The sequence below is a fragment of the Ictidomys tridecemlineatus genome, chromosome 6 (genome assembly GCF_052094955.1).
Source record: "Ictidomys tridecemlineatus isolate mIctTri1 chromosome 6, mIctTri1.hap1, whole genome shotgun sequence".
In the NCBI taxonomy this organism is placed as follows: Eukaryota; Metazoa; Chordata; class Mammalia; order Rodentia; family Sciuridae; genus Ictidomys; species Ictidomys tridecemlineatus.
Genome location: NC_135482.1, coordinates 176628603 through 176654273, shown reverse-complemented (window position 1 = coordinate 176654273; position 25671 = coordinate 176628603). Strand labels below are relative to the sequence as shown.

Sequence of the window (25671 nt, the reverse complement as noted above, 5' to 3'; positions counted from 1 at the left end):
ATGTGTGTATATAATTTGTTCTGTAGTGTATCTTACATATTGTACATTATATATTTTATAGTACTGTTTCCACGGTACTTGATGTTTAATAGTTATTGTTTTGTGTTAATTTGTTTACCTGTTTTCTTTTTTTACTGGGTTGTAAATATTTGAGAATAAATTTGTGTTTGTTATTCCTGTATTTTGTTTATTTCCTTTTTAAAAAAATTCTTTTTAGTAGTAGTCATAGCATCTTTATTTATTTATTTTTATGTGGTTCTGAGGATGAACCTAGCACCTCACATCTGAGAGGCAAGTGCTCTACCACTGAGCCACAACCCCAGCCCTATTTTGTTTATTTCTAAATGCTACTTTAATTTTATTGAGTAATGTGTAATTTTAAAGTAATTTATTTCTAAGATTTTTAATAAAAAATTTTAAAAATGAATCACAGGTTTTATGGGGTTTATAGCCACAATGTTACCACTGCTTATTAGTTTTAGTATCACATAAAACACAAGATGGTGATTTCTTTTGAAAGATAGAGATCTTCACATTTTTTTAAAATTTAAACTTTAGCATTAGTTTAAGTATTCTTGATATTTGTTAATCTTCTGAACCTGGTAGTACTCTTAATTAGTTTTCAACACGATTGTTTAGTGATAGACCTCCTGTTTTGTGTTTTTCTTGTGATCTCAGGCCAGAAACCAAACTGAAGATCACCTGAGATTCACATTAGCAATACTATTTCACCTTGGGGCAAATTCATTTTGAATTTTCCTTTTCTACTTCATGATTACATGTTACTTTGCCTGACTAATCTGTATGTGAATTCAAGTTCTTCTTTCATTTGTTCTTTGATTGCACAGTTCAAATGTCATTTCTTAGGACTGAAACATTTTATCACCTAAGCTAGAATTGTGAGAATCCACATTTCCTAGTATGTAATAGATACTAAACAAATGTTTGTTCTCCCAGTTTTACCTTATTTTATCACTAGCTCTTAAAATTGGTCTTCATTATATAACTTATTTAGAGTGCAGTCTGTAGTTATATTTACATGTGTATGGTATGGTATGTTTAAAATGAGTTAGTGACATTTGTTCCTACATTTTAATACTAAGATGTTTTAAAAAATTAATGTTAACGTTCCTTATTATGTATTTATTTATTTATTTTTAGTTGTAGATGGGTATAATACCTTTATTTTTGTGTGGTGCTGAGGATCAAATCCAGTGCCTCACTTGCTAGGCAAACACTATACCATTGAGCTACAACTTCAGCTCATTATTATTATTTTGAAGGGATAACAATGTGTTTCTTCATTTAAGAATGAGGTACCAACATGTATGAAAGGATTGAGGAAATGTATGATTTTGCAAGTTTGTCATGCTGATTAAGATTTGCTGAAAAATAGTGATATCTTAAATAAAATTATGTTCGTTTCAGACTTTTTAAAATAGTGGATTTGTGAATCACAAGTATTACTGTTTTAACTTACACAGCAAAATGATACAAGTGAATGAGAACTGTTGGACTGTGAGATGTTATCTGTCTGACATCATCATCTACTTGTCGGTATCTCTTTTGATGCTATTTTTATCCTCCTTGTAGTCTAATTAAATGACATTTTTTAGGAGAAGTGTTTAGGACAAAAGCTCACATTAAAAATCTCTTGGCCTACAAAATCTCTTGAGAATTCTAGTTGCTTCTGACTGATGCTTTAAAGATCTCAGGAAGGTTTTATAAACTCACTGGATAAATAAACTTTACTCTTTCATTACTGCTATTTCAGGTGGTTTTTAGTTTTTTGGTCTTTGGGAAAATTTCGGCTGTCATAAACGTGAACCTTTGAGTTCTTTGAGATTTTGAAAGAATATAGAACTACAGAGGTAGCTGTAATAGCCTTACTATAAATCTACGACTGTCTGCCCCTTACCCCACCTTAGACCCTTTCTCTTCTCTCTAGCTGCTATTCTAAACCTTTCACATTCTTCTCAAATCTATTCAACTCTCTTTTCACTTTTGAGTAAAGACTTTGTGTTCTTCAGAGTGGGATAAAAGGGACTATTGAGAATGAATTGGCTCATGTATCATTTGTAATGTTTTCTGTAATGTTTTCATTCTTATCCTTTCTTACTGTTTTTCTTCCTGTCTCCTTTACTACCTGTCTTTATTGCTCCTGGCAATTCATTCTTCCACTTGACTCTTCAATTCTTTAGATAGTCCCTCCTTCTATATTGATTTTCCTTGTTCTGGCTTATAAACATGCCACAAGTTTTTCCTGTTATTTAGTAAACCCTGGAACAAAGAAAGCGACATGATCAGTAGGACATGTAGGTGACAGTGCAATATAATTTGGGGCATGATTCCTACTTTTTGTGGCTACCTTTTTATCTTTTCTTCACTTCTTAGTTCCCATTATTTTTCCATCTTGAGTATTCTATTAACTATTTTTGATAAGATGGCCTGATAAAATTAATGGCATTCTTTTTTGCCCTTTCTCTCCTGCAGTTGACAATGTGGACTATTACTCTTCTTGAAACTTCTCTTCTCTTAGATTGTTCTTTATTAGTTCTCCTTCCTCCCCACCCCCACCCTGCCCTCAGCCCTTCCTGGTCCTCAACTATCCCAGGTTCTGTCATTGTCTCTCTTTTCGGTTCCTCAGAATACCCTTTGGTCATCTCCCACCTCTCCATTACTTCAGCTATTTCCTATTCATATTTGACTCCTAGATATTTTTTTTTGCCTTCCAGCCCTTTGCATTGACTCTTAAGTATTATGTTTCTAGTTTCTTTTGAATATCTTTATCTGTATGGCATAGGTCTTGAAATTTAACGTGTCAAAAATTAAAAACTGTACATTTGTTTTCAAATCTGTCTTTCATTCACATACACCTGTACATACTCACTTATTTAGAACTGCGTGTCCACTATTTAGTTTGGTTATTGATATCACTCAATGTCCAGTCTGTGCTTTCTTTCTGACATTCTTTATCCTCTAAGAATTATTGCTTGTGCTACTTAGAAATAATCTTCATTTTTTTTTAATTACAGAAAGAATGCTGTTTTATTTGAGGTCTTATTATTTATTTTATTTTAACTTAATCTTCAATTAATGTGATATGCAACTCAAAATGTTTCAGTCATTTCTCTGAGTTCCCCCTTTTTTAATATATATTTTTTTATTGGTTGCTCAAAACATTACAATGATCTTGACATATCATTTCATACATTTGATTCAAGTGGGTTATGAATTCTTATTTTTACCACGTGTACAGATTGCTGGATCACATTGGTTATAATCCACGTTTATACATACTGCCATACTAGTGTCTTGTATTCTGCTGCCTTTCCTATCCCCTTCCTCCCCTCCCATCTTCTCTCTCTACCCCATCTACTGTAATTCATTTCTCTCTCTTTTTTCCCCCCTTTCCCCTCACATCCTCTTATACGTTATTGTGTATAACAATGAGGGTCTTCTTCTATTTCCATGCAATTTCCTTTCTCTCTCACTTTCCCTCCCACCTCTAGTCCCTGCTTAATGGTACTCTTCTTCTCATGCTCTTCCTCTCTGCTCTGTTTTGAGTCGCCCTTCTCATATCAAAGAAGACATTTGGCATTTGTTTTTTAGGGATTGGCTAACTTCACTTAGCATAATTTGCTCTAATGCCATCCATTTCCCCAAATGCCATGATTTTGTTATATTTTAGTGCTGAGTATCTTCATTCTTAATAAGTTATAATTTATCGATCCCGCATCACTTTTCTTCTTATGTGTATTGTTACCATTATTATTTCTTGTCTGGATTCCTGCTTCTGGTCTTAATTCTCAAAATGCTGCCTTATTTTCTAATCTTGCTTTTTATCTTTGTCATTTTTTTATTATTGGAAAAGATTATATTTTTTAAGAAGGCATTCAAGATGCTCCTGAATTTGCTCTTGCTTTCTGCTGCAGACTTACTGAACTACTTGCAGTACCTCGCAAGTTCCATGAGAAGTACCAAGTTGTTCTTCATGCTTCTGCCTTTGAACATTCTTTTCCAACATTTGTTTTGCTTGATGTACCCTTTTCTCTGTCTTGATTTAACAAACAAAATTTTAGGATTTAATTCAAGCATATGGTCTTAGTATACAGATTTGACTGACAGCATTAAGCATTTGTTCCTTTTTTCCTCCCACTTACCTTATTGTTCTAATTAATTATTTAAATTCCTCATTATTAATGTAGCATAATGTGGACTCTTTTTCTTTTTCCTTTTTTTTTTTTGATACATGGATGTTCTATGGGAGTGTGCAGTTGAGTTCAGAATTCATTTGTATGTGTGAAATGCTAGCCTGTGAAATTGTGTAACATAGTACTGGTTTGATAGGTCTTTCTCGTAGTATCTAGCACAGTGAATTTTAGGTATTATTAAAATAATAGAATGAGTGAACCTTAATTAGTGTTTATTATCTAGTGAGTATTTGGCCTAATGTTAGTCCTAAAGTTTAAATTGTTTCCTTGGTAGTTTTATGACATATTATTGTGGAAAAAAATTTGGAATTCTTAATGTATGTTAAGTTTTCTGATTAAATATGGCAGGATTCTTGGACAGGTAAAATGCTTCTAAGTAATTTTTTATTACTGTGGAATGTGAAAGATGGGTTTTACCATTTTGTAGCTGTGGATAGGAGATATGCATGGAGATAGGAGGTAGTTAATTGGAGCTCTGTGAGGCCTCTCTGGAATGCTGTGATAGTGTGACTTTCCTGGACTACTCATTAATCTAAATTGATATTTTTGCTACTTTTAGTGACTAGATGTTATATGTTCCATGACTATTAATGACATGTAATAACTCAGATAAAAGTAGCAGATGAGCAGCAGCTCATCTGGTTTTGTTTTTAAATATCTTCTATACTTTAGATACAGATTTTTTTTTCATTTTTGCATGCGTTGAATTTATTGGTCTCAAAAGTTGCATATTATATATGAATTCTTATAATATCACCTCATTCTGTAGTGACATGCAAATGAAAGGGAATGATGTAAGTGGTTTTATAATTTACAAATGTTGAACTTTCTTTTAAAACATTTTTCTAAAATTATGTATACTTCAAAATAAATTTTAGCCACTCAAGAAAAGTACAAAGAAGAAAGCAAAAAATATCCTTTGTCACCTCTCTATCCAGAGATAATATCTTTGTTAACATTTTAGTTTCTTTTTACACACATCCTGTACACATGGTTCCCCCTCCCACCACTTAGGCATTAGTAAAACATTTTACATGAACAATTGTCGTTGCTGTTCTGTAGTTTAATTTTTTTTATTTAACTCAACAGTGATATGGTTTGGTTTCCATCTTAAAAGTATATCATTCCATATAATTTTCAATATCTATACACTGTTATATATACTATATATAATCCACATAACCAGAAGCCTGCCAATAGATATTTTACTTATTTTCTTCATTAAAAATAAATAAAAAATGCTGTGCTAAACTTAATCTTTTCTGGTTGTGTCATTTGTTTCTCCTTAGCATTCCTAGATGTGGGCTTGGTAGATCAAAGGAGATGCTTATTTCTTATTTAAATACATATTATCTTATTATTCTCAAGAAGGGTGTATCAGGAGGGATGGAGTTGATCTTAGTGGTAGAGCGCTTGCCTAGCATGTGTGAGGCACTGGGTTCAATTGTCAGTACCACATACACTTAAATAAAATAAAGGTTCATCAACAACTAAAAAATAAATAAATAAAATTTGAAAAAAGGGTATTATGACTAGAAGTGTTTGTATTAGTAATCAGCTTCTTACAGTTTTCTGTAAAGGAGAAACTGACAGATATTTTGCAAATTTAGGCACAGCTTTAAGCTATTATGTACAGAGAATTACTTTGAGTTCATGATGATTTTTTTCTATCATAAATATAAAGCTTGCTATATTAATTTTTCATTTTGTGAGTTCTGATATACATGTGTGTTCTTTGCCCTTACGATTATGTAAAGAACACTGATGTGAAATAATTAGTGATAAACTTTCTTCTGCTCTCTCAGCCACTTTAAACTAATTTAGAAAATCCTACCTTCTCTATTGAGGCGCTCAAATCAGAGGGCCAAACTTAGTTTGCTTCAGAAAATTCACAAACTGTATTACTGGACTATTTTCAAAATAGTAATAGTTTTTATATGATTTCTTTTAACTTAGAAGATGGCACTTGACTTGTTTTATATAGGTCAGTTTCTGATTAACCCAGAAATTTGAGTATATTTTGATAATCTTTTTAAAAAATATTCTTTAGTTGTCAGTGGATCTTATTTATTTATTTATATGTGGTACTAGGAATTGAACCCAGTGCCTCACACATGCTGGACAAGCACTCTACCTCTGAGCCAGAATCCCAGCCAATGATAATAAATCTTTAACTGACCATATTTGGATATGCTTAAAATAAGAGGAAATAAAACCTACTTAAAACAAACAAAACTCTGCCCCCCCCCAAAAAAAATCAAACTTGTGGAAATGTGAACTCAGAGGTTCTAGTTAGCCATTTGACTTTTCCTTCTCATTCTGTACCTCTTTCATTCTCTGTTATATATGAACACTGAAACTAGTAAAAATAGCTTTAATAATACTGCTCTTATGTCTGTGGGTTTTATCTTTTTATGACTTAAGATCATTTTAGCAAGGCAAGTAAATTTCCTTCTCTGCCTTTCTCCATTATTATTAGTACCCCATCTTCTGCATTTCCCAAAAATTCACTGCATTTTGCTTTTGCCAGTGTACACACACACACACACACACACACACATATAAATTAGTCCTAACTATGCTTCTTTGATACCCAGAAAAATAGGAAGGAAAAAAAAAAAGTAGCAGTGATAGAAGAAGTCTTGATTTTGTAACAAAGTAGACAAGGTAAAGATTAATAGAACTTGTTTGTTTCTTTTCTCTTCTTTTTTCTTGTTTATTATTTTTATTTCTGGATTCTTTTAAACCATTTTTTTTTTAAACTGACTCGGTTCGGCCAAGAACTAGAATATAGTAGATTTTAAAAATAAAGTCATCAAACAAAACTTTTGTTCCCTCTGTCCCTTCTTTCTTACCATTTTCCTCCTCTTTTTGCTGGCTGGAATGTAGATGATGAACTGAGATGAAAAAATCTTGAGTTTTTCAGTCATTTGGGACAGTGTTGTAGTAAGTCTGGGCATAGATGATATTGGTGTAAACTGTGACACTGACAGTCACATGGGTAGAAGAAGTTGAATTTAAGAAATATGTAGTATGTAGAATAAACTCATTAGCTTGGTACTTCAGAGATATCAAAGGATTATTGATCTGTGACATAATTTATTTGTTTAGAAAAAACATCATATAGAAAGTACAACAAAACTTGAAAAGGAAATCAACTTTGGGAAAGTAGGTTGATTTGCTCATAAGTTGTTTGAAATGATAGTTGCAAAGCACCTCTCTGCTAGTGGGTGTCTAATCTAACAATAAAAAAGAGTTGACTGAAATTTATATATTGATAAATTAAGATTGAATTAGGAATTCCTGTTTCCTTTGAAAAACATTATGAAGAGGTTCATCTTCTGGCCAAGATGGAAGAACAGGGATTGAACTTTTCTTTAGAAACAGCTAAAAAACTAAAAAAATTGTATGAAAAAAAAAACAGTTTTCAAGACATTAGATATTGAACAGTGAAGGGCAATGATCACTGAGAAATGGAAAACAAATGAGGTGAGCCCAGTGATGACCTCCAGTTCACTGCTTTGGGAGAATTTCTAAGCCTGGTGCATTCTCCTGAATTCAGAAGAACAAATTGGAAATCTGCAGTAGCCACGTTGGCTGTAGTTTACAATAAAAAGTAGTAAGAACAGAGAGTCCACACACAGAAAGAACTGTGAAGATTTGCTAAACACCCTTTGAATCTTTAGCTGAGAACTAATCAGAGAATGTGAATGAATGAGGTGGATACTTAAACTGGAAAAAGAAAATTCCTGAAAAGATCACAGGAAACAATTCTCAGAGCTCACATAAGACATAGACTAGTTCCTGTTCTAACCATCTAATATGCAAAACTTCATAATTGATAAAGTATGAAGTAGGGTAATGGGAAGACATTTGCCTTAGTGGGGCCAAATAAGCCTATAATATGTGCTCTGCTTAACCCTCCTAATAAAACTTAATAGCAAGACCTGAAAGGATCAACAAAATTTTTTAAAAAGTTTATGATGGAAAACAAAAAGAACATAGAACCACCTGGGAGTGGTGATGCACCCTGTAATCCCAGTGGCTCTGGAGGCTGAATCAGGTGGATTGCAAGTTCAAAGCCAGTCTCAGCAGCAGCCAGGTTCTAAGCAATTCAGTGAGACCCTGTCTCTAAATAAAATACAACATAGGGCTGGGGAGAGGCTCAGTGGTTGACTGCCCCAGAGTTCAATTCCCGGTAATTCCCCCCACCCCAAAAGGAATACAGCACCAAAAAAGATAAAAGTCATAATATTTGCCCTCCTGTGAAAAGTTAACAGGAAGTTAACAGTAGAAAGGTAAGACCCACACAAAGAGGAAGATGGAATTAATCAAAACGGAACCAAAAGTGATGCAGAAATAGTATAAAAGAATACCAAAACAGTTAAATGTAACTCTGTCCCCTGTGTTGAGGAAATATTAAACATGTTTGTGCAAATATGGAAGAATTATTTAAAAACTTAAATTCAGCATTCAGAATTCAGCTATAGTGTCTGAAATGAAAAATAGGTTGAGTTAATGACAGATTAGACTTTGTAGAAGAGTAGTGAATTTGAAGACATAGCAGTAGAAGTTGCTCAAAAAGCATTCATGGAGAAAAAGTGAGATGTGGAACAACATCAAATTTCCTAGCATACTTGTAATTGGATTCCCTGAAGAAGGCAGGGGGAGTATTAAAAAAGTATTTTGAGAAATATTAGACAAGTATTTCCAATTTGATGTAAATTGTAAACCCATAGATGCAATGAACCTAGTGAATCTCGAGTCCAAGAGACATGAAAACTATTACCAAGACACATCAAAGAAGCAGCTTGGGGTAGTGGTGGTGTGCATTTTTGAGAAACAAAAATACAGATACCAGGTCTTTTCATTCAAAATAATATAAGCCAGAAATCAGTATAACAGTATATTTAAACCATAGAAGGAAAAATGATGTCAGCTTAGAATTCTATAGTTGGGAAAAATATCTTATAAAAATGGAGTGTCCATAAAAACTGATGAAGTTCAGATTAGATGTGTCAATTAAAATTACGACACCAATAACTATTTCACAAGACTGTGATAATAGAAGATGTTATCTTTGGTGAAATATCGTGAAAGATACTATTTCTATTTCTAGTCTTCAACTAGCTGAGCATGTAGCTTGGTGGTAGAGTGCTTGCCCAGGAAGCATGAGGCCCTGAGTTCAATACCCAGCTCTGTCAAAAAAAAAGCGGGGGGAGGGGTAATGTGGAATAAGACACTTTCAGATATTCAAAAGTTGAAAGAATTTATCTAAAGAAGGTTGTAATTAAAAGAATGAAGAACACAGGAAATAGCTAGCTGTATGAGTAAATACAAGAAACCTTTTCCCTTACAATCTAAGCCCCTTTGAAAGATAATTGACCCTCCAAAGCAAAAATAACAGCTTATAAGGTTTATAACATGTAGAAAAATATGGCAATACTAAAATAGTTTGGGGAGACATAGAAGTATAATATGGAAAACTTTTCATACTGTATCCGAAATACTAATAAAGCTGGGTCATATATGGTGTTACGGACTAAATTATGTCAACTACCCCCCGCACCCTTATTGATATATGTTGAATTTCTAACCTTTAACCTCTAATGTAACTATATTGTTTGGAGTTGAGGCCTTTAAGGAGTTGATTAAAGTCTAATGAGGTCAAAATGTTGGGGCCCTAAGTCAATATGACTTCTAAAATGAAGGAGTTACCAGGGATGCCAGTACATAGAGAAAAGACCATGTGAGGATGCAGTGAGAAGGCAGCCATCTAGAAAAGAAAGAAAGTGGCTTCAGAAGAAACTACCCCTGGTGGCACCTTGCTTTGAACTCCTAGCTTGTAAAACTGAGAAAATAGATTTCAGTTGTTTAGTGTCTGGTGTTTTGTTACGACAGCTCTAGCAGACTAAGACAGGTGGTGATAAGTTAAAGTATGTACTTTAAAAATCTTAAGCAACCACTACAATAATAGAACAAAGTTTTAGCTAATAAGTCAGGAAGAGAGAGAAATGAAATTATAGATATACTTAGTTAATCCTCCAGAATCCACACCAGCAGCCAGGAATGAGAAAGAGGGGAAAATGGAGCAAAAAACATCAGATGGTACAAACCAACCAAAAAAAAAAAAAAAAGAAAAAAAAAAGGCAAGATGGCAGACTTAAATCCAATCACCACTAATTACATTAAGTGTACATTGTCTAAACACCATAATAACATTCAGGGATATTCAATTATATGAAGCTACCAGGAAACTTGCTTTAAACTAGATGACAAAAGTAGATTTAGGGGTTTGGGTGGTGGCTCAGCATTAGTGCACTTGCTAGGCAGGTGTGAGGCACTGGGTTCATTTCTCAGTACCGCATAAATAAATAAATATTTAAAAATAGATTTAAAGTTACATCATGTTAGTGAAAAGAAAGCTGCAACAATTCTATGTCAGAGAAAGTATATTTTCAAGCAAAAAATATTGCCAGGTATAAAGAAAATCATTTGATAAAGGTGACAGTTCATCAAGAGTTTGGATGTTTTATGAATGTTTTATGCATCTAACAACAGAGCTTTCAAAGCCCGGTGCACTACATGGTGACATAGACAGTTCTAAGGTTTTCAACACTGTTCACTTAGTAATAGAAGGAAAAGACAAGCAATCTATAAGGAGATAGGCAAATTGAACAACTCAAACACAACTTGTCCTGATTGGCACATATAGGACACTCTGCCCAGAAACTGCTAAATATATATTCTATTCAAGTGTACATGGAACATTAACCAAGACAGACCAATTCATAAAAATGTCTCAATAAGTTTAAAAAGTATTTAAGTCCTAAAAATATGTTCTGTGACTACAATGCAATTAAATTAAAAATCAGTAACAGGCCGTGCAAGGTGGCACACCCCTTTAATCCCAGCTGACCAGGATGCTGAGAAAGGAAGATTCAAAGCCAGCCTCAGCGAAAGTGAAGCACTAAGCCACTCAGTGAGATCCTGTCTCTAAATAAAATATAAAATAGGGCTGGGGATGTGGCTCAGTGGTTGAGTGCCCCTGAGTTCAATCCGTGATACCAAAGAAGAAAAAAAGTAACTGAAAGCTCCTTGGAAACTTTTACATATTTCTTTTCTTTCTTTTTTTTTTTTTTTTAGAATTTTAATATTTATTCTTTAGTTTTCAGCAGACACAACATCTTTATTTGTATGTGGTGCTGAGGATCGAACCCGGGCCGCACGCATGCCAGGCGAGCGCGCTACCACTTGAGCCACATCCCCAGCCCCATTTTTATATATTTCGAAAATGGATAAATGTACTTTTATTCAGGAGTCAAGTGTATAAGTATTTTGAACTGAATGAAAATGAAAACATCACAATTTATGGGATGCCATGAAATCAGGCATTACAGGGAAGTATATAGTACCAAATTTTTTCATTAGAAAAGAGGAAAAATTCCCAAATCAATGATACACCTTTAACCTAGACAAAACAGCCAATTGAACCATGAGAAAATAAAGATTAGAAAATAAACCAATAGAATAGAAAACAAAAATAGAAAAAATATAATGAAACCAAAAGCTGATTCTTTGAGGAGTTTCATAAAATTGATAAACATCTAGGCAGATAAATTAGGAAAAAATGAGAGAGAGAAGTTACCAATATTGGGAATGAAACAGGTGACATCACTAGCTTTTACAGATATTGTAGGATTACTAAAGGAACATTATGAACTACTTTATGACAATAAATTTGACATGATGAAATGGAAAAAAATCTTCAAAAGACACATACTACTTAATATATTATTAACTTTATTCGCTCTGTAAACATATCACAAGAAGGCCCAGATAGCTTCAATGGTGAATACCCCACATTTAGGAAAAAGTAGTGCAAATTTGACACAAACTTTCAAAAAAGAAAAGGAGAGAATATAACCCAACTATGAGGTTAGCATTAATGTGATATCAAAACCAAAGACATTCCATTAATAGAAGGCTACAAATAACACTCATATACGTGGTTGAAGAAATTCTTAACATAATTTTAGGAAATCAAATGTGAAGGTATAACATACCACAAAGTGGAACTTGTCTGTAATGAGTTGGTTCAGTATTTTAAAAAGCAATTGATAAAATTATATTAGTCAATCAAAATTAATATGATCATTGTCTCAGTAGATAGAAAGCATTTAACATAATCTAGTTATCAATTCCTGATGAAAATTCTCAGCAAACTAGGAATATAAAGGAACATTCCTAATCTGATAAGTGCATCTATTTAAAAAAAATACTACATCTAATATCATACTCATTTCTGGAAAATTAAATGCTTCCTCCAAAAGATCAGAAGATAGACAAGGATGTCTGCTTACAACACTGCAATTTAACCTGTTTCTCATCCCCTGTGCCTAAATAAATAAATAAGGACAAATAAATTGTGCTGTGAATCTGTATTCTTGATTACTAAGCAAATAAATGAAACATTGATAGATCCAATGACATGGATGAATCTTGATGCTGAATGAAAGAAGTCAGTCAAAAACACCACATGCATATGGATGTATAATTTATTTAAAATTCTAGAAAATTTATATAGTGATAGAAAGCTGATCTGTGGTTGCCTGCAGAAAAGAAGCTAGAAAGATGGGAGTTGTGGTGGAAAAGGGGATTTAATAATAAATGTTTTTTGGGATGGGGTCTCAGTAAGTTTCTGAGACCGACTTCAAACTTTTTAAATCATCCTGCCTCAGCCTCCTGGAAGAAGGGATTTTTAAAAAGCCTGTGAAGACTTAGCTTAATGGATATGTTCATTAAATTGATTTGGAAAGTTGTTTTTTTTGATTGTACAGCGCATTTCAAGAGTTAACAAAGTTTGCATTTAAAGAAATTTATTGTAAGTTAAATTTTTTTTTCACGAATTTAACCTTTATTTATTTTTAATTGAACCCAGTGCCTCACCTGTGCTGTGCAAGCACTCTACCACTGAGCCACAACCCCTGCCCCAGCCCCTAGTTAAATCTTAATAAAGCTGTTAAGAAAAAGTTATCAGACCTAGGGGTGGCAGTGCATGCCTGGTCCCAGAGACTGGAGACCGAGGAAGGAGGATTGCAAGTTCAAAGCCGGCCTTACAGCTTAGCAACACCCTGTCCTAATGTTTAAAAAAAATTTAAAAGAGTTAGAGATATGGATTAGTGGTTAAAGGCCCCTAGGTTCATTCTCCACTACCAGAAGAAAAGAAAAAGTCACCAGGTCGTGTTTTATTTAGAATAGAAAGTTTAATGATATCTATTTATGAAGCCATTAAGGTAGGTAAAGCAAGCCAAGCTTATTATAAGGAGCCATACCATGGAAAGTATTTAATAGTTTTATATAAAAGTTGTGTGATTTTAAATAAAAACACAGTATTTCAGAATATTCAGAGTTTCTTAGTCATTTATCCCATTGCTGTGAGAATACATTTTCTCTAGACCCTTTTGTTGGTTGACATTTTAAATTGAAATGTTACATAATATCCTGTCTTCTACTTTTGTTCAATATAAACCTCTTCTTCTTTCTACCTAATGAAAAAAAATTTAATGGTTGCAGTTTTTATCTTATTGCACAGTTGCTTAATTTTTGGGTATCTTACTGTAGTCTTCTCTCTCTAGTGAAGTGTATCAGAATATTACATACTGAATTTTACTTTAAAAATACCAGTTTCTATGGAGTAGTAGAAAACCATAAAATTGTATTAAACATGAATTAAAACCTCATCAGAAAGTTACTGCATTTGTAAAAAGCCTTTGTTGATCATTTGTATATAGGCAATTATTAGTAGGGTTGGATGGGCTATCTGGATTGAAATGTCTCATTTAAGATATAATATTAATACAACAAGTGTCATTTTTGTAAGCCAAAGTCAAGGACTCTTGATTTAGGATATCTGTGTCCAAAGGTTTCAGGTAGAGATTATATCCAAATGTTGGTGTCAGTTTGGAGACTTCTGGAAGCTCTTGGTAGTGTTTTTTTTTTTTTTTCCCACAAAAATTACAGGGTAAATTTAGGTGTATGGAAACTTAAAACTATATCTGAGTTTTATGTTTAGAAAAACATTTAGAACTGTTTTATAATATGAATACAAATTAGAATTTTAAATTGTGAATAGAAATTAGTACTTATATGTAAATTTTATTAAAAAATTCAAAATCAATATTATATAGAAAAATCTAGGTAATTAGGAAGGGGTTTTAAATATACTTTGTGGCACTGAGGATTCCACCTAGGTCTTTCCGCATGCTGGTTCAGCACTCTACCTCTAAACTACATCCCCAACCCAGGAAGGGATTATTTTAATCATAGGGCAGAAGTATTAAAAACTTCAACTTATTTGTTTCATGTATGTGGTAGTGTTGTCGAAGTAAGACAAATAATTTGCATAACTCAAGTTCTTGAGTCTTCCTAGATAGAACCTTTACCTTCTAAACATATCAGGAATAGTTTATTTTCTGAAAAATATTTCAATGTGATTGGTGTTATTTACCAGTTTTGACTTACATTCCCCAAAATTAACATGTTAAAGATGTATGCTTATGCTATTATGCTAATAGATTTTTTTATAGAATCTTATTTACATTTTAAGTCAGTAACATTATAAAGAAGTTTTTAAGAATGCATATTTTTATCGTTATTTTGAAGAAATTTTGCATGAAAATGTATACTAGGTTAGATTTTAGTTTTCCATTATTTCTTTATTTTTGATAGTTCACTAATCTATGGTTAATTTATATTATCTGTTAGTAATAGCTCTACTCTTTTATTCCTAGATTTTGTTGTACCACCTAAATTCTATGTAATTTTTTCCTCCTGTTGCTTAAGTCCTTGTATCTTTTCTCCAGTCTTAAGTGCTCACAGCAGATCAAAACAAACTCCCAACCACCCACTCAAGGGATAGTAAATAGGAAAGGAGGAAAGAGTTTAGATCCTTCTTTTGACTTCTTAATTTCAATTCACTGTTGGGTCAGTTTTTGGCATCTGTCGTTATTTAATCTCTATAAGTTGCAATTTAGTGTGTAAATTTTAATAATGTCTACTCTAATAAATTTAGAAGCCCTTTAAAGTTTGTTATATTGACAGTTATGGACTTTTCCTTCCTTTTTCTCCTTTTTTGGGTTTCTTAAAAATAGGCTTTCAGCTGAGTGCAGTGGCGCACCCTTGTAATCCCAGTGGGTCTGGAGGCTGAGGCAGGAGGATCGTGAGTTCAATACCAGACTCAGCAATTTAGCAAGGCCCTAAGCAACTCAGTGAGACCCTGTCTCTAAATAAAAGTACAAAAAAGGGCCAAGGATGTGGCTCAGTGATTAAGTGCTGCCAAGTTTAATCCCTGGTACCAAAAAAAAAAAAAAAAAAAAAAAAGAAGAAAAGAAAAAAGCCTTTCAAAATAATTTAAAACATGTGTAAGGTGGAAAACTCAGCTTTGAAATTAGTTTAGTCACTGAAATCATAGGGTTTGTGTGAAAAGCTAATGCTTATTTCTCAGGAAAATACTAAAAATGTTCATGTGTGTATCTGATTTCTCTTGTGTAGCTTTGTTATCTCCCTAGTAATCTTGTAATCCTGAAGTCCTCATCTTTTTTTGCACTCTGTTGCTAGGGTATCTGATTTTGATTTCTAAGAAGTTTGGGTTAACTAATACTCAAGAGCTCTGACTTATTTGTCTCATGTTAGAAGCCATTTGTTCCCTTATAATTAGAAAGTACTATGTAAGTAAAATGCAGTGGCTTGTTTTCTATTCATTTAAAGAACATGCCACTATATTTTTTAAAACTTGAGATTTTGAAGGATTGTTAAAACTATATTTATGTGATTTTAAAAAAGATATTTTTCCCCTTTGCAAAATATGTTTGGCTTGGACCTGATTATTGTTTTTTACAATTTTGTGTCTTAGATAATGGACTCAAAAATATCTCTAGTATATTTCATTTAAGCCTGGATTTAACATTTTTTCTGTATTTTATTACTGTGTGTTTAATTTTAGATGGCTTATTAGAGTTTATAAATTAGGTTACCCTGTTGACTTGTTACCCTCTAAATTAGTATTTTGGACTCTTTTTACAATTTTCTTTTAGTTGTAGATGAACACAGCACATCTATCTATCTATCTATCTATCTATTTATCTGTCTATCTATCTATCTATCTATTTGTCTATCTATCTATTTAATGTGGTGCTGAGAATTGAACTCAGTGCCTCACACATAGTAGACGAGCCCTCTACCACTGAGACACAACCCCATATTTTGAACTCTCGGTAGTTTAAAATGTCTTTCCTATCAAATAAGGAAGCTGTTCTTGGGTTGTATAGTAGTTCATCTTTTCATTGTCTGCCTCCTATGGAAATTCATCGTGGACAAAAACAGAGTTTTTATGAATTTGATATTAGATCTCTTAATGTTCTAGTAGCTCTTAGAGCCGGAGGTACTATCCTCCCTGAATATATCAGAAGTTGTATCATAATACCACTATGAAAATTTTTCCCATGTAATCTCATGTAAAATATTTCTGATGTCATATGATTTTACTACACAGACATTGGGGCTTGTATTTATATTTACATGTATTTTTCTTGGGTCATGATTCCTCCCATGTGCCCCTCGCCCTTTGCTCTGTTACTTAAATACATGGCATAATATTGGGGAAATGTTTGTGCTTACAAAAAGGGAAGTGATTAATTTTGGAAGAAAGGTAATTTTGACCTTTATCCTGGTAGAAGTGGTTTAAAGATACTAAATTTGAAACTTGTTGCTCAGTTTTGAGGTAGTCTCAACTTCCCAGTTCTCTAAAATGTGTTAAAATAGTTAAGTAACGATGCAAGCTTGACAAGTAAGGGCAGATTATACATGTTACTGAGATTGAAATTCTGTAAAGCAAAGATTGACTTCCTCAAATTTGATGATCAAATTTCCTTTAGAATTGTAAACAATCTACACCAAAGTGTGGAAACTAAAACATGTGTAAAACCTTTCAATAAAATATTTTATTCAGTAAAGAAAACATTGTGGAGTAATGCCTAATACATTCAATGTCTTTTTTGGGCCAAAAATGTGTTAACTTAATATATTTGATTTTTAAATAGACACCAAATCCTACTGCAAGCGAGTTTATTCCTAAAGGAGGATCAACCTCCAGGCTGAGTAACGTGTCCCAGTCAAATATGTCTGCCTTCTCTCAAGTTTTCTCTCACCCTTCCATGGGAAGCCCTGCTACTGCTGGATTAGCACCAGGTAAGTTGAGTAACTATTTCCAGTGAGTTCCAGATATCAAATCTGTAAGCACCATTTGTTACTAATTTATAAGAACTGAAAATTGAATTGAATGATTCACTTTTGAACATTTTCTAAACTTTATGTTCTAGTTTTTTGGTACATAGATCACATATGTAGTTGAATTTTAAAGCAAAATTTAAATATAAATGAAATTACATATAAGAGTTTTAAAAGCACAAAAATAAATTTATGGAAGGAAAATGATTATTTAGGAAAAAAGCTCTGGACCTTGGTGTTTCCCTAGTGTTTTTAAAATTAATGATAATGCAATTTTACTCAAAATTGAGGGACTGCAATGTGTGTTTATGACTCAAAACTCCTCCTTTTATACTAAATGTCTTTAAAAATATTCTAGATACATCTTTGGATGCATTACATTTCAGATGTTTGATTATGAATGCTATAAAATTGGTTTAGTATTACAAATAGTAATAGGAAACAACTGTACTGCATTGCATCATGGATTTTTACATAAGGAAAACTACTTCTCAGTCATTTTCTTCCAAGTATGCTCATTATGGCAGAAGAATTTGAGCACTTGGACTCAAGGGTTCTGAGGCATAGTTCAAAGTGACCTTTTGAGAGACCTATGGCTCATTGAAGTCCTCTTTTAATTTCAAAATTCATGCAATTTTAAAATCTACTTTCTAACATTCATTTTAATGTAAAAATATTAAAAATGTCTTAGATAATTAAGATAATTGATCCTCATTGCTGTGTATCTTGATTTGGAAAGTAGACAAAATTGTACTGAATTCATAGTAAGTGTTGAGCAAGTTGTTACCCTGTAAAATGTTTGAGCTGCACACCCAAATTGTATTTCTAGAACCTGTTTTGGAAAATTGTCACTTGATCTTAGATGTCTATTTCATTTTGTTTGTTTTATAAAACAAACAAAATGAAATAGACACACTAAAAAAAACCCAAAAGATATATTTAAATCTTTGCTGGAACTAGTACTGCCTCCAGGGCTATAGTCCAAGATACGTAAATCTTGGTTTTGATAGTGATATCTAATTCAAGAGGAAGAATAAGAGAAGATTAAATCAACTCTAGGGAACAGAGCAACTGTTTTAGCATATAAAGTATGAGCTTGTGTTACCCAGGGTAAATAACTACCTTATATTGTGAAGGATTTAACTAGTGCTTCCTTTCCCCCTCATTTTCTCTCTTGCTGTCCCCACTAGTGCCCACTCTCTTCTCCCTTGTTCCTTCATCATTTCTTCTACCATGGTGTTTTTCAGATTTCAGATAAATTTATAAACTTTCACTTCTTACCTAGAGAGCAGTTTCAGAATTGAATATCCCTGGTAGCCTAAAAGTTTTACTTGTAAGTAATGCACTTCTATGATATTTCTCCCATTGAGCTGTGTTCACATTAAAGAACATAATCTACATGTCAGCTATCCAGACTTTTGAATACTGTTAAAATTGAATAGTGTTAAAATTTACCATTTTATATATATATATATATATAATATTTTTTAATGTACAATAATGGGATATATATACCAATGAAAAATGTGGCTTTCTTAATAAGGTGTTTTGTTGTCAGAAGTAAATACTTTGTTAATATATTTGATCAGACTGTTTCAGGCTTGCCATTAAATTTTAAAAGCCTGTTTTCATTTGCTTCCCCCCATCCCCGCCCCCAAGTGTTGGGAATCAAATCAGAGCCTCATGCACGCTGGACACATACTCTTATCACTGAACTACATGCTCAGCCCTCCTAAAAAGTTTTTAAATAATGAGGAGTTGGAAATATTAAAGGGAATTTTAGATTTTGAAAATAGTTTTAAAAATCCGTTAATACATGTATTTGTTTAAGCTTTTCAGTAATATTAGCTTGTTCATGGGTAGGTGTTTTAGTGCCCATTGGGCATCACAATTTAAATGTAGGGTCAAATTAATAAATTTTGAAACTACATTAGTCGAGAAACTATTTACTCTTCTGTATGTCTCTAACATAATCATCTATTTGATAGCAAAAGTAATCACTCTCTGAAACCATTGGAAATGGGTCAATATATCATACTAAACACATTCTTGAATTCTTCTATTATTTCAAAAGTGTTTATTCACATGACAATCAGCTAAGTTAAAATATTTTCCAAATGGTGAATGGTTTTGCATTTGTTATTTCTTCATATTTTTTTCTTTTGTTTAACACTCGTTGGAGATGATCAAAGAAAAAACTTAAGTGTGCCATCCAGCCAGAAAACCATTTTACATTTTCAATGTCTTCCATAACTTGTTACCTCCAAATATATTTTTTCAAGGGCAGGAAAGTTTCTTGACATTTCCATTTAAGGCTATAAGTTTACATTCCTTAGAGATGATATAATTTGTCTTTAATATTTCTAGTCTACTATAGTAGTAACACTACATTGATAATTTTGTTATAATTTTTTCTTTTGTTTTTAATTATCCCCAAACTATTGCCCTTAAAAGTATGTGAAATTATTGTTTTTCATAAAAGTATGAAACATTAAATATTTTGGGAATTATGTGAATTAGAGCAATATAATTTTCATTGTATAAAGAAAAATATGTATCTAAATGTTTTTTGACCAAAGGTATAAAAATATTTGAGCAAAGTTGAATTAGTCACTAGGATTTTTCATTTCTGAAAATTATGAGGAATAAAAGCATGTCTTATGTAGTGTAGGCGCTGAGTAAATAAAATTTCTTGTTTAAAATTTGTTTGGATCACTTAAAACATGCAAAGTTGTTTTTTTTTTAAATAAAAATATTTCAATGCAAAAAATAAAACTTAATAATTTAAAAATTATTGAATCTTAAAAATTATTTGAAACTATTCATAGCTAATTAGATTTAAAAGTAAGTGCTAAAGATATGTGATATGTTAAGTTTCTTTTGAATCTTATACAGTTATTTTATTCATTTTAATGTAAGAAATCAAGATCTGTGAACCTAGCTGTTTCATGTACATTTAACCTATGAATACTAACTACATTTACAAGTATCCTAGGTGATTTTTTTAAAAACATTTAAGGCATGTTATTTACCTTGACCTTTATTGTCTTTGAGAGTCTGTACAGTTATATGTATATTCTTTTATTTGTAAATGTGCATTTTTCCCTGGTCATGGCATCTTCAGAGGTTCACAGCCTTCTAAGAGTTAGGAACAACAGGTTTAGCACACATAGCAAGATTAATATCCTGGCTGCTTTTTTAATAAGAATACTTTAAGTAACAAACAGTCTAAAGATAAATTCTACTAATACCTCTTGCATAGCAGAGCATATTTAATAGATCATTAGAAATAAAATTATGCTATAATACATATATGAAATAATAGTTTATGCTTTAATCTTCTCTGCCACAAAAACAATTTAATATGAAAACTAAATGCTTGCTATTCTTTTTTCATCAAACATTTTCCTAAGAGTACTTTAATTTGTTAATAGACTTGGTAAGCCATGACTTAGTATACTTCTAATTATAGCAGCATTAAATTGATAGTTCCACAGTATGTTTAAAAGTAAGAGAGGCAAGCAACACCATCAGCATAAATTTCTGGATAGTGTGCTTGATCTATCATCTGCTTTCATTAACAGTTGTGACACAGGAATTGAACATTTTTTATTCTGTTTGATTATGAGCATTTAGGAGGGGCAGAGATGAGTCCTTAAATATGAAAATGTTACCTTTGATGTATAAATTTTAAAAAAGAGCTCTACTGAATTTAGCATTTTCAAATATTCATTCCTTCAAGATAAGGACAGTGCAGATTTTTGGACCATTCCTTATATAAATAAATTTCATGTGATTGATTTGGGGAGAATAATAATTATGATATTAAACTTAGCATCATCATTATTTGTTTTCATTTATTGTCAGTTTCATTGTAGGTTTTGTTTTCCTCCTCCTTGTTTTTGCCATTCTAGGAATCAAACCCAGGGCCACATACATGCTAGGCAAGTGTTCTACCACAAAGCTATATCCCCAACCCTGTTTCTTTGAGGGGAAAAAAAAAACTCAAGGAAAATTTTATGTTCTTAATCCAATTTTTTTGAAGTATTAAACAATCATTTAGTATGTAGTTTTGACAGTGATGGTGTCAAATTGATGGGCAAAATTGCTAATATTGTTATTTTTATTTTAATCTTGGGAAATGTATGGGAGAAAAAGGGGAAGAAATGAGGAAAAGGGGAAATGTATATTTAATACTCATTCTTACTCAGAAATACTAAAATATTTTATAAATGGAAATGTTAAAAATAGTCTATTTGTATGATGTTGAAGGTTTGGTAAGAAGATCCCTTTTAGTTTTTAAAGTTCTATACTAAATAAATGATAAAATTTTGTGATTTATTAATTCTGTGGCATTTCATATTATAAGATGAGGAAATGAGGTTAAGTTAATCAAAATTGCATAGTAGTTGGCTTAGGCAGTAAGTAATTTGCTATTGGTCATTAACCTAGGTGAAAACTTTGAGATTTAGTAGTGGCAATTTAAGGTGGCATTCTTGACAAATTATCATCTATTTTGTGATTAGTAACTTATAGTAATAAAGAATTCATTAGCTCCAAAGGTTCTCCAGTTGGATTAAAACAGTTTTGTATTGTGCTGAGCTAAATTCTGTCTTCCATTCACTACTACTTGTTCTTCCTTTTTTTGTTGTTGAATGGAACTTTCTACGATTGTAAGTTATTTTCTTCTTTAGACTAGTTCTGCATATATGTTTGTTCATAAAACTGATCTAAGACTGAAAGAGAATATGCCAAACCTGAGGAAAATATTATTTAAACTACTAAGTTGCATAGGTAAAACATTGTGAACTGGGCAGATGATAAGGACTTGAACACTAGTGTGAGTAAAATCAAATCTACAGATATGTCTACTAAACTGTATTAGTGATTTTTGAGATCCAGTTAATGAATATACCATTGGGAAAGTAGAAAATTTCCAATAGGGTGCATCTATGGTTTTTGCAGTATATCTAAGCTAATATTTAAAATTTCATTGTATATCTAAGGCTGTACATTAAGGCATTCAAAAACACCATAAGCTATCACTCTTGATTATTTTGTGTTTATTAATTGATATTATTTTTGAAAATAAAAATTGTAGAAATATGTAGTTATTAAACATCACCATGTTGAATATGGAATAACTATTAACAGATTTTCTTGTGATTAGGTTTTGAGAGCCCACCATTAAATTGATTCTGTGGGATAATTAAGTAATTCTGCTATAAATTTATTTTGATAGTTCAGTCTGAACTGATTTCTCTGAATTGTTTTTGTAATTTTAATAGAAGTAGTTTAGCATTAAAATGTGCTTGAAATGGTTTTGTATATTTATCTAGATTTCAAGGCATATTACAAATTCCTTAAGAAGAAAGGACCATGGCATTTCTCAGTTGGAGCAAATTTAGGTGTGAATGGTGCTTAATAAATGCTCACTCACTTAGTAAAAGTTTATTTTTGTCTTAGGAAATAATTTTTTTAATTGGTTCATATTTCTTAAGTACAGGGAATTTTAATGACTGAGTAAACCTCTTTGAAAAACTTCTAAAAACTGCTAATCATTTTAAAAGTAATTTTAATTATTATTTTAAAATTGCATGTTTCCATTTTTTTATAACTATTTGTTTTTCAGGTATGTTCAGCAGACTCACTCAAACCTTTCAAAGTTCTCTAGCTTGAGAATTCTTTTATACCTTAAAATATAAGTTTGAAAAATTAATTATTTTATCATTAAGATTAGGAGTCTCCAATGTTTTTGTTGTTCTTTTGTTTTGTTTTTTGATGAGGAGCTTTTCATTGCACTATAATGTTGAGCTCCCTTAGGGGTTGCTCTGTTTATGCATGTGTATGGATACAGACTGTAATGTCCCAGGGAAGGTTGTTAATAGTAGAATTGTAGGAGTTTAACAAGGTTGGGAATGCCAGCTGTCTATATTCCCATCCCAGTTGGGAATTTCAGGAAACTGAGGCAAGACGTTTATGACGCAGAGGGGGATATGGCTGCTGGCAGCTGGCTTGGAGACCTGTCAGGTAAGGCTTATACAGTTACCGGTAGAGAAGATTCTGCTGGTTGGGGAATCCTTGGTTAAATTGTCCTATTAGGTTTCAGAGTTCTTCCTGTTTAAATCACATTGTTGTGGCTGTCTTGTTCCATAATTAGTGGGTAGGGGCTGGATGGGAAGTGGGTAGGTGTTCCCTTTAACCATAGGTTACAGATTCAGTGAACTACAACTGCAGCAAAATCTTCCTGCGGCTCTGGGACTGCTTTCATTGGATTGTGACTGGATGGCCTTTAGAAAAAATGTGGTACCAGTTCTTCAGCTAAAGTGGCTGTGGTTTCCATATACTACTTGGTGTTTTTGTTTTAGAGTCTTTATTTCTTCTGTAAGAAGATATTATTAAATGATTTTTTAAAAGTCTTCCAAATCTAAAACTCCATTGTTTAGTGACACATGGATCAGTAAACAGCTATAAAGATGGAGATGAGAAATAGGAAAAAAAAGAGAGTGTGAGTTTGTATTAGACTTAAACGGAATTTTAAATGGCAGATAGATTTCCTTGTAAATAGAAAATCCTGTGATGTCTACTTGTATTTCATAGGTGGAGATGTATAAGGGAATTATGTTTTAGCAATATAAAATTAGAGCCTGGAGTGAATCAGTTTGTTGTGGTTCTAAATGAACAGAAAGAACATGTAAATGCCCAAGAATGTTTGTGATTCTTAGCTGAATGTGGAGAATTAAAAGTCGGCTCTTCTCACCTCCACAGTCTCCCCCGACCTCTACTTTAATCAGATAGCCGCAGGGATTATTTCTTCTCTAACTTTTGGCTCAACAATACCTATGGCATTTTAGGTACCCAGTGGACAGATAGTGTTGGTGAATAAATGCTCTAGGCTGTGTGTAACATGTATAGTTAGGAGTGGCCCTCTAATTCTGTTAGAATATATAGCTGCTTCTACTACTTGAATTATTCCTTGAATTATTCTTAGCTCAACTTACTGTGTCTTTGAGATGTGTAGTTTTCCTAGAATAGGGAATGTGAGAAGGGAATTAGTAAAAGGAGAGTTATTTTAAAGCCTCTAATGTACGTGGGCATGTAAATCATAAATAACCATGAGTGCTAGCAAAATCCCAGATGTGACAGTATTTATGGTGATATGTTTAGTTCTGGATTTTTCAGTCATGAATCTGTTAACATGTTGATATGTTTGAAATAAAATGTTTTCTTATGATTTCCTAAGTGTTTTCTCTTAATTAGATGTTATGCAGATTTTAGAATGGTGTTTCTATAAAAAGTAATTTGCAGTAAATAGTCACTTGAAGGATGGGGTAATGGGTGATATACCTTTGAAAAAAACTGTATAGATCAAAAGGATATTGATATACTTTTAGTCACCAGTTGCTCTCTAAGCCATAATCTTATTGCCCACTATGAAGTATTGTTAGGTTAAACAGCCAAAACATATAGATCCTAAATGTAGAGGGTAAACATGTCAAAATTAATTTTTTGTTTTAATAACAGTTCAGGACAGATATACAGATCAGCTAGGATGTCCTTTACATAGCTTATTAGGAACCCATGTCAAGTGACTTCTTAGCATTTTTCCAGTCAGAAGGGAGAAAGCAATGAGGAACGTGAATGGATTTTAAATAACTAGACTTTGTTTTTCAGTTGATCCTGGTTATTTAATGAATATGCATTTTGAGTTATTATCTCACTTACATCTTCTAAAAATATATATGTATTTAATCTTTTTGTTGTTGTTGTTTATTTATTTTTTATGTGGTGATGGGGATAAACCCAGGGCCTCATGCATACTAGGACAAGTGCTGTACCACTGAGCTGTCTCCCTGGCCCTCATTTACATCTTTTGAATCTATTTATTTATTTTTTTTAAAGCTCATCATCACCTCCTATGCCACAAAATTGCTGAGACTGGCCTCGAACTTTGTGGTCCTCCTACGTTAGCCTTCCAAGTGGCTGGTATTATATATGTGTGCCCCACATCCAACTTATCCTGTACCTACTTTAAGAACATCAACAGAGCAACTATAGTAACCAGTTTATCTAGCATCAAGGAACATGAATCTTTTCAAGATATTTGATTTTTTTTTTTAAATATCAGAAGCTTTGGGTTTTAGTATTTAGGACTTTGTATTTTTACCAA

At 32.4% G+C, this 25671-nt stretch overlaps 1 protein-coding gene across 11 annotated transcripts in view; it reads left to right on the top strand.

Annotated features, from left to right (window-relative positions):
* Pan3 (poly(A) specific ribonuclease subunit PAN3) overlaps positions 1–25671 on the top strand; it is a 162702-nt gene that overhangs the window by 49984 nt on the left and 87047 nt on the right. For 10 of the 11 annotated variants that reach the window (XM_078016185.1, XM_078016184.1, XM_005317061.4 and 7 more), the window contains one exon: positions 17315–17462. In XM_078016185.1, the coding sequence (XP_077872311.1) occupies positions 17315–17462 (148 nt within the window). Of the gene's footprint in view, positions 1–17314; positions 17463–25671 lie in introns of those variants that run through there. The other variant, XM_040281639.2, reaches the window with a different exon arrangement.